This window comes from Poecilia reticulata, linkage group LG11 (assembly GCF_000633615.1).
Source record: "Poecilia reticulata strain Guanapo linkage group LG11, Guppy_female_1.0+MT, whole genome shotgun sequence".
Lineage (NCBI taxonomy): Eukaryota > Metazoa > Chordata > Actinopteri > Cyprinodontiformes > Poeciliidae > Poecilia > Poecilia reticulata.
Window position 1 is genome coordinate 17,239,757 of NC_024341.1, and position 9,037 is coordinate 17,248,793.

Sequence of the window (9,037 nt, forward strand, 5' to 3'; positions counted from 1 at the left end):
ATAGTGCAAACCTTGTTCCACATTAATAAAAGTGTAACTGATCAATGGAGGATTTACACTGTCAGTGTTAATCTATGAAGAGTAAAAAGAGGTCCTGTATTTTTGCACAATTAGCTCTTCAAATCTATTGCTACATTTTGCAGGTGTTTATTGTATTCTTTATTTTTAGTCAATTCAGAAACACTTTAAGCCCAAAGGAAAATGAAACATCTTAACTCATATCATCCAAGTATCTTCAGTCATTGTGGATAGTGTTAGGATCTCCAGTAGCAGTCAGTTTTGCAAGACATTAAGAGGCCTCTGACTGAAGATTGTTGCTGCAGAGCAGTCTCAGAACTGTCATTACATGCAAACAGCTCAGTTTCCACACAGTAGAGACAAGTAGAGTTGCTAACTCATGAGGTTAACTCATGAGTTAAGATTATAGTTTAATTTTAAACTAATCTTAGGCAGCATCAAACTAACAATGAAACAGTGTTAGAATATTGCTTTTTTTTGTTTAAATAATGGTAAACATACATTTTTATTCTAAATATTTGTGTGAATACCGTGAAACTGTGTTTCTACTCAAGCTCATCATACCTCAAATACCCAAGAGTGATTTAAGTTTCCTTTACACGCCCACATAAAAAGTTTGATGCTAAAAAAAGCTCAGCTTAACTCCTCATGATGACACAAATTTTTATTACTGTTAAACATCATGCCACCCCATTTTCATTATCACGTTCAACAATGACGGAAAAATAAATTGACACCAACAAGATGAATCATGCATTTTGGTTCCTCCCAAAACCAGTTTTTACTCAACCATGTTCAATAGATGGATTATGAGTCACTTTTGAGGAAACGTTTTTATATAACATACGGATGGATACATTTGAGTTCTATCGGCGCTTTGTTAAAAAGGTAGAGTGGTTTTAGGGAGTGATCTCAACACATCCTTTTCAGATTAAGTGTTTTAGCCAGCTCAAGCAGGCTAAAACACTTTCTGTCTCCTGTACTTGACATACAGATCGTACGCTGGAGAAAGTTACCTGGAAACAAATATGGAACAACTTCAACAATAATTTATTCATTTAGTTGAACAGATTGTATAACATTTCAGCATTTATTGAGATGTGACACAAAGCAGCATACAGTTATATTGGTCATAAAGTGAGTCGATACTAACCACACTGAAGCAGCTGCAGCACCCATGCGCACGTTACATGGCTTTGGTTTTTCTATAAGTGTATATTTTTTTAAATATTACATAACTAATTATTTTTCCTGCAGTCAGGGTTTGCTGCCAGGATGTCCTCTGGCAGCAAACCCAGAGAACATCCTTTCTTTCTTTCTTGGTCTTGGTTCAGGTCGAGTTGCTTTTACACTGTTTGAGAATGTCTTCCATCTTCATCTGGATCTCAGACACCCTCTTGGCCCACTTTTCACGCACCTCATCTTCATCATCCTCAGTGACGGCAGTGTACCCCATCAGCGCGATGAGGCCCATGTGGAAGAGGTGGGCAATATGAGAGCAGTGGCGCTCCATGGTTTCGTGGTCTCCCTGGCAGTTATCTAAATACACATCCAGCAGAGCTCTTCCAAACACAGATTTTACACCCATCACACCACGATAGAACACATCCAGGCCCAAATCCGATTTGTCTCTCTCGTAAATCTTTTCAAAGGTCTCCATGTGCCTCTGGGCATTGTCTGGGTCTTTCTTCACCTGGGCCACCATGCTGTTGAAGGCATTGTACTGGTGCTTGATGTACTCCTCATACTTCCCGTATGTTTCGTTCACCTCGTCGATGCGGATCTGTCTCAGGCATTGATTGTTTTTCTCGGAGATGCTCTCCAGTTTGGTGTGGATAGCCTGGAAGTCTTTGTCCAAGGCGTGGCTCTCATCATCAGCCAGGCCCTTTCTTGCCACACCAACCAGAGAGGAGACAATGCCGAAGATGGGGTCGATGGAGGAGGCGAAGGAGGTCACCTTCTCCACACAGCACAGGACTTTGGCTGTGGTTTTCTTGATTTGTTGAGCATCAGCCATAACTGCAAGTCTACTTCCACACTGATTGACTCTGGAAGATGAACAAATTGAATGTAAAAAACACACTCTGAGTTAAGAACTTATAGAAACATGATTACTGTACAAACAGATAAAAGTTAATATTTCAAACTTTAATATCTAGATTGTCTTTCAGAACTGCAGAAAGAAGTTTAAAAAAATATATACATCCATACACTGACAGATATGTTCCCACCACAGTTTGTGAATGCAGTTTTTCTCCCATTGCCATCAACTCAAAAGCACCTTATTATTTCCTTTATAGGTTTCAGTTCTTAGAATTCACATTGATGATATTAAGTAAATGTATCCTGAATATCTGGTTGAAAGACAAGAAGTTTAGAAGTGCTGCGGGGCCCTTGTTTTAACAGTTTTCATCTCCATTTAAGAATTTTATTGGAATATTTACGCTAAAAAACTAACATCAAAGCAGAATATTTTCCATCACCGTTTTTAAAAAATATAATGTAATATAATTGCCACTCAGTTGGATGAAGGGTCTTTGCCTTGCTGACATTTATTCCAACCACTAAAAAGGAAGAACAATTGTCAAAGATATCGAGAATCCCATATTAATATTTAAAACATTTTTATTTATATATTAAATCAATGTTGTTTTTTTCAGACTCAGAACTGCATGCAAGTTTCCATGTTAAAAAAAAACTACTTTAAAGTGTCTTCGTCCTGATGAAACTATATGAAAATGTTGCTAACATACATGCTAATAGTTCACCAGAAAGAGGCTGTGTTTTTAAGGTCTCTTGTATTATTTTATGCAGACTAAACTAAATTATTGGGACCTCAGCACAAATCGTGTTGTATTGGATCGCTGTCATAGTTGTGACATTAATCATCCCGCTCAGCCTTGTTCTGCTGGAAAAATAACTCAGAAACAACAGTAGGTGTGTCTCCATCTCTACGAACACAAGCCGAACTGGAAACAAGAAAAATGCTGGCAGGTTAATGACGTTCTACGAAAGTTGTTTAGCATCCTAAAACAGCCTCGGGTAGCTGTTTTATTTCCCATTTTTAATGTGAAACTCTGGATGCGTTTGTTCTCAGGCTCCCATTTCCTGATTTTCAGCTGCCTAACATGACTGAACCTGTCATGATCCTATCAGTTCCCAGCTGGATCCAGCTATCACACAAAGATCCTAAAAATCCTTCAGATCAGAGATAAAAAGCCAGAAGGGCCCACCGTGTTTACTCACCAGATATAAAACTGTTTGTATCCCGTCCGTCTACAGCCGCTGTCTGATTCTGCTTTCCACCATTTTCCACACCAGTTAGCTAAAGCCAACCCCTCATTGCCAAATAAGGGCATAAGCAACAGGAAGTGGCTGAGGGCTGTCCTGTTCTGATTGGTTGAGGAGGACTTCCTTCACCTGCGTCACTGGAGTTCTAACCACAGGCTTTTTGACCGTCTTATTAATTAGAGTTTCTCCCATCCTAATACCTTAACGGGGAAGGAAATTCGTAGTAAAGAGAAATGAAAGAAAAACATACTTGGTAACATGCAAACAAATAGTTTTATTTTTTGATCTAAGAGTTCATTAAAATTCTCCTCATACTTTGTGCATAGTTTCTCTTCATTTTTAATAACTGGATCGGCTTAACTTTAAATATGAATATAAAAAAACAAACGGATAATGAAACAACTGATAGTTTCCTTTCCAGCAAGTAGAACAAGTTTTTCTGGAAAAAAGCCTGTCTTTTCCTATTAAAACAACCGATAGTTTGTCTATCAGCAGGTCAAGAAGAACAGGTTATTTTTCTGGAAGAAAGCCTGTCTTGTCCTGTGGTTTATGTGCCATACATGATATGCACACTAAAGCAAAAGACAGTGTTTGGACCGACCCGGGCTGAAACAAAGCTCAGTGCGGAAGAGGCCATTACATTATCTGAAAGAAAAAATCAAATTACAGTTTCCAAAACACTCACTCACTTAAAAACATATTCCAGAGAACCTCTTTCTAATTGTAAAGTACGGTGGTGACAGCATCATGTTGTGGGGTTGTTTTGCAGCAGTAGGAACTGATGAATTTAACAAAACAGATCATCATGTGAAAAACTGAAGCAATATAAAAAAACACTATAAGCTAAAGATGCAACCAAATTAAGTACAAAGTGGCTTAACGATGGAGTGGCCTTCGCAAAGTTTTCATCTCAGTACAAAACAAATTCATAACACAGTTGAAAAGGTTTTGTTAGTACTTTTAGGCTAAATACTAAATACCTGACTCAGGTACACCACTTCTGCAAACTACTTTGAGAAGCTTAAATCCAAAATGTGGCTGAAATCACATAGTTTCAAAGACAGTTCTGCCAATTAGTAAGGAAATTATTGTGACATTCTACAAACATATTATTTTGATTAATTTACCTACTCCAGGAGAACTTTTAGTCAGATTCAATCTCAGATAGCAAGGAAAATGTTTATATTTCTATAAGATGTGTGTAAACGTGGTCTCAAGCAAAGTTTTTATGCTTTTCCTGCACCGTCTAAAGAACTTCCTCCCATTGTGAAGCATTCCAGCCGCTCCTTCATAACCAGTTTGGTTGACCAGACAACCAAACTGGTTATGAAGAATGGCGTTAGTTTGTTTGCAGAAATGGTAGAAATATTTACTGTTTGTACTTTAATTATTCATTACGTCTTTACAGAAATTTATTCCCTCTATTTGTAACTAAAGTCATATTGACTTTATTCACAGTCTTCTAATTTTTTTCTTATCAATGTGTCATTCAGGAGGAAATCAACACGGTTTTGCGAATGTCTTTGCATTTGTGTTTCGGGAAATTAACCATTTAATTTGAGAAGAAATGTGTTAAATTAATTCATTTCAGTTATTTTAACTTTGATCATAGAAGCAGAGACTTTAAAAAGCTGACATATGAGCAATTTGTGCAAGATTAATGTAATGTTTACTCAAAATCTTAACAGGTTTTTTCAGCAACTGACTATACATGGCGTTACTTAACTGGACAAGGTTGTTGTGTAATATTTAAATTACTGTGATGATCTGAGATAAAAAGGGGAAACATCTGCTGGCTTTTCTAGATGTCACACACACCAGACACACTCTTTTCTGTTCTCAGTCTTTCTTCTACAACTCATGACAGTTCAGTATTTGGAAGTAAATGTAGGTTTTATTAGTGCAGTAATTAGTTAGCAGAAAAGAAATGCTCATAGATAGATTTAGCTTCTTATTGGGGGGGATTTCATTTGAACTCTTTTCTTTTTTAATCAAAGTTTCACTCAGAAGGAAATCAACTCGTATTTTGTTTTCTGAGAATGTGTTTGCATTTACATTTTGGTAAAGTAAAAAGGATGAATTGTTCTGCATTCTGTGAACTTACAGCCTGTTTGAAAAACAATCAATTTGTCATATTTATGTCTTGTTTATTTTACAAAATCACTTTATAAAATAGATTCACATTAGCAGTGCACATCAATATGTTGTATAGGATGGGTGAGACATTTTTAATATTGTTGATATTAAAAATGTATAAATAATTGTACATTTAACCATGAGAATGTGAAGTTTAAGTGTAATTTTATGTGGGAATAATTTAGGTTCTTGAGTATGAGTGGAACAGGAAATCATAAGATTTCTTCCTTTTTGAACAAATTATGGAAAATTTAATGTCAATGGGCATTATTATTATTATTTTATTGTGTTTTTACTTTTTGTCTGAAATAAATAAAATGAATACAACCTGAACACAGCATTACTGACATAAACCTGGTGGTGGCAGCATCATGCTGTGACCGTGCTTTTCTTCACTCGGGATAGTGAGTTCAGTCAGATGAAGCTCAAACCTTGAAGAAAACATGTTAGAACATCTAAAATTATTTATTCCAGCATACCCAACATTTCATATTTTATCTGTAAAAGTTGTGAAAATCATGCATATTTTTTTTTCTTCTTCTCAAATTATTGCTACTTTGAGAAGAAGAAGAAAAACACAAAATACATTGAAATTCGTGTCAACGTTAAACAGGTTAGTTTACTCTTGTGAAGCACTGTAATTCCAGGCCTTATCAAATTCCTCCTTTTATGCGTTATAATGATAAAAATAAAAAAAAATCTGTGAGAAAACAGTCAGCTGCGGCAGACGTGTGTAAACAGTTTCTATTTTGAGCAAATATCCAGCTATTTCTGTACCCGTTTAATCAGAACACTACACCTGGACAGGTTAAATAAACATGGTTTTGTAGTTTCATATAAAGTTTTGATGTGCAGATTGTTAAAACTGGTCAATTTTAAAAATATTTGATATAAATAAGTCATTTTAAAACTTTCACACATTTAGAAATCGGTATTTTGTGAGCCTCTCAGCCCCACCCTCATGTATTTCCCCCTTTGCGCTCCCACCTGCAGCTCAGCTGCTCTTCTGCAGTTTTTCTCACTACAAAACCCTGGTTGACACTCTGGCTGTCATTTTGTCCGGTCTTCTTTCTGTCCTGCTCTTTCTGTGCATCGTCCACTGGAACCCGGGCCGTACCGGACTGACTGGACTGAACCCGCAGTTTCAGGTATGAACTTTATTGAACTGAGCAGCATGTTTGACTCAGCAGTGCGTTGAGTTTTTTGGGATTAGGAGGGTTTAAGTGGGCCATTGAAGTGGTCAGTATGGGTGAGCAAAAGGCTGAGCTGGAACCAGAATCAAACTGTTTGATTATTGAATGGACACTAAATGTCGGTGAGCCACAGTTTATTCATTAGGTATCTTGTCCTTTTTATTATTCACCTTTACTGAGAATTACAACAAATTGAATGCTAGCTTTATGATCCTTTCTTTTCTCGCTGTATCTTTTACATTACGTTGTTTTTAGGACTGGAAAAGGAACGACATCGGTGAAAATGTTCAAGCTGTTACCAGAGCTGGTGCTCCTGCTGGGGTGAGGAAACAGGCCACACACTGACACAGGGGACACAAAGTTAAACAATCATAATCTATCTACGGCGCATATTTAGAATTATTGTTGTTACGAAATACATTTTGTGATAATGGCATGTATTTACACACACTGCATAAAAAGTGATTCTGTCAGACTGTGGGCTTTGTAATGGCTCCTCCAAAACACTGCCTTGTTGTCTCTGAGCCACTTTGTAACTAATCTGACTGAATCTTTTGTCCATTTCATTTGTTCATTGACCTGTGTGCCAAAGGCTTCATTTCCAATCTGATTGTTTGAGATGTTGCTACTTTTCATGCCACGCTCTGGTATCTTGCAGTCTTCCTCCTTTTTCTCCTAATCTAACATCGCAATTGCTAAAATAATCGTTAGTCGCAGCCATAATGCCAGTAATGATGATGCTGGATGTTATAATCTCAGTGTTTCCGCATTCTTGCAGTTTTCTGGAAGTTTGTTCCAGATTTGTGGTGCGTAAACACTGAATGCTGCTTCTCCATGTTTTGTTCTGGATGCAGGGCAGAACCAGAAGACCTGAGAGGTCTGGAAGGTTTATACGACAACGTCAGATCTTTAATGTATTGAGTTGCTAAGCCGTTCAGTGATTTATAAACTAACAACAGTATTTTATAGTTTATTCTCTGAGCTACAGGGAGCCAGTGTAGGAACTTTAAAACTGGTTCTATGTGCTCTGTCTTTTTGGTTTTAGTCAGAACATGAGCAGCAGCGTTCTGGATCACCTGCAGCTGGATGGTTAATTTTTTACTAAAAATAAATGCATGGATGAGTTTCTCTAGATCTTTCTGAAACATAAGTCCTCTAATCCTGGAAATGTTCTTCAGGTGATAGAAGGCTGATTTTGTAACCATCTTTATGTGTTTCTGAAGGTTCAGGTCTGAGATCTTCACAACACAGAACTGATCTGTAGATTCCAGCTGCAATAATTGAAGCTGTGTGTTGACTCTGGATCGCTCCTTTTGTGGTCCAAAAATAATAACTTCAGTTTTGTTTCCGTTCAGCTGGAAAACGTTTTGGCACATCCAGACATTTATCTTTTCCAAGCATCTGTCACCTGATGACATCATAATGCCATTTAGTTGCTACGTGCCTGGACAGCAAAATGAACCGGTTTCACCTTATTTTTTAGGATCGTCAGGTTTAGTTTTGGAGCAATTCAGAGACCCGACTATGACGACACTCCAAACCCTGAGTTCTTGAACCCTTCCTGGATGGCCAGCATCCCTGATGACCAGTCGCTGTCTGCTGTCACGATGCCAGGAACACACAACACCATGTCTCTGTACGGCGGCGTCTACGCAGAGTGTCAGACCTGGAGCCTGGCCTCCCAGCTCCGAGCCGGCGTCCGTTATCTAGATGTCCGCGTGCGTCACGTCAATGGGAATCTCACCATCCACCACGGAGTCTCCTACCAGTGGGCTCACTTTGGACATGTGCTAGAGGGCGTGTTTGACTTCCTGCATGAATACCCAAGTGAGACGGTGTTGATGCGAGTGAAAGAGGAGTTCAGTGAGACGAATAACATCTACGGCGCTGTGGTCGACTTCATCCATCGCTACGGCCATTGGGACCTGCTGTGGCACAGCCTCCAGGTGCCGACCATGGCTGAGGCCCGAGGGAAGCTCATCATCCTGCAGGATTTTACCGGCCCAGATCTGGGAATGCGCTACGGTTCCCTGGATATAGCTGATGCCTGGAAGGTATGCGGAGTTAATGTTTTGTTTCTGTTTTTGTCCAGACGTTTGTCTCCATATCCACTGGAATGGGCATGATATATTGCTGGTTTTAAACTAATTAAAAAAAATCGGGATTTTGTCACTTCAATAATTATTGACTGCCGTATTTTCCTGACTATAGAGCGCACCTCATTATAAGCCGCACCCACAAAGTAAAAAAAAAAAAGGAAATGTGTGTGTGTGTGTGTGTGTATGTATGTATATATATACCATACCATACCATACCATACCAACTTTATTTATAAAGCACTTTAAAACAACCACAGCTGATACAAAGTGCTGTACATTAAAACACAGCATAATAAAAAA

General features: G+C 38.2%; 2 protein-coding genes across 3 annotated transcripts in view; one reads left to right on the plus strand and one right to left on the minus strand.

Annotated features, from left to right (window-relative positions):
* Nucleotides 1-667: 667 nt before the first annotated feature.
* rpz2 (rapunzel 2) lies at nt 668-3,373 on the minus strand. The gene is made up of 2 exons (XM_008422182.1): nt 3,265-3,373; nt 668-2,066 (listed from the first exon to the last, which is right to left on the minus strand). The coding sequence occupies exon 2, from the start codon at nt 2,033-2,035 to the stop codon at nt 1,349-1,351; it is 687 nt and encodes a 228-aa protein (XP_008420404.1). The 5' UTR covers nt 2,036-2,066; nt 3,265-3,373; the 3' UTR covers nt 668-1,348.
* A 2,946-nt stretch (nt 3,374-6,319) lies between these two features.
* LOC103472490 (1-phosphatidylinositol phosphodiesterase-like) overlaps nt 6,320-9,037 on the plus strand; it is a 4,858-nt gene continuing 2,140 nt past the window's right edge. Inside the window, exons 1-3 of one of the 2 annotated variants that reach the window (XM_008422181.2) lie at nt 6,320-6,593; nt 6,894-6,959; nt 8,122-8,692. In XM_008422181.2, the coding sequence (XP_008420403.1) occupies nt 6,922-6,959; nt 8,122-8,692 (609 nt within the window). In that variant the 5' untranslated portion in view covers nt 6,320-6,593; nt 6,894-6,921. Of the gene's footprint in view, nt 6,594-6,652; nt 6,784-6,893; nt 6,960-8,121; nt 8,693-9,037 lie in introns of those variants that run through there. The other variant, XM_008422179.2, reaches the window with a different exon arrangement.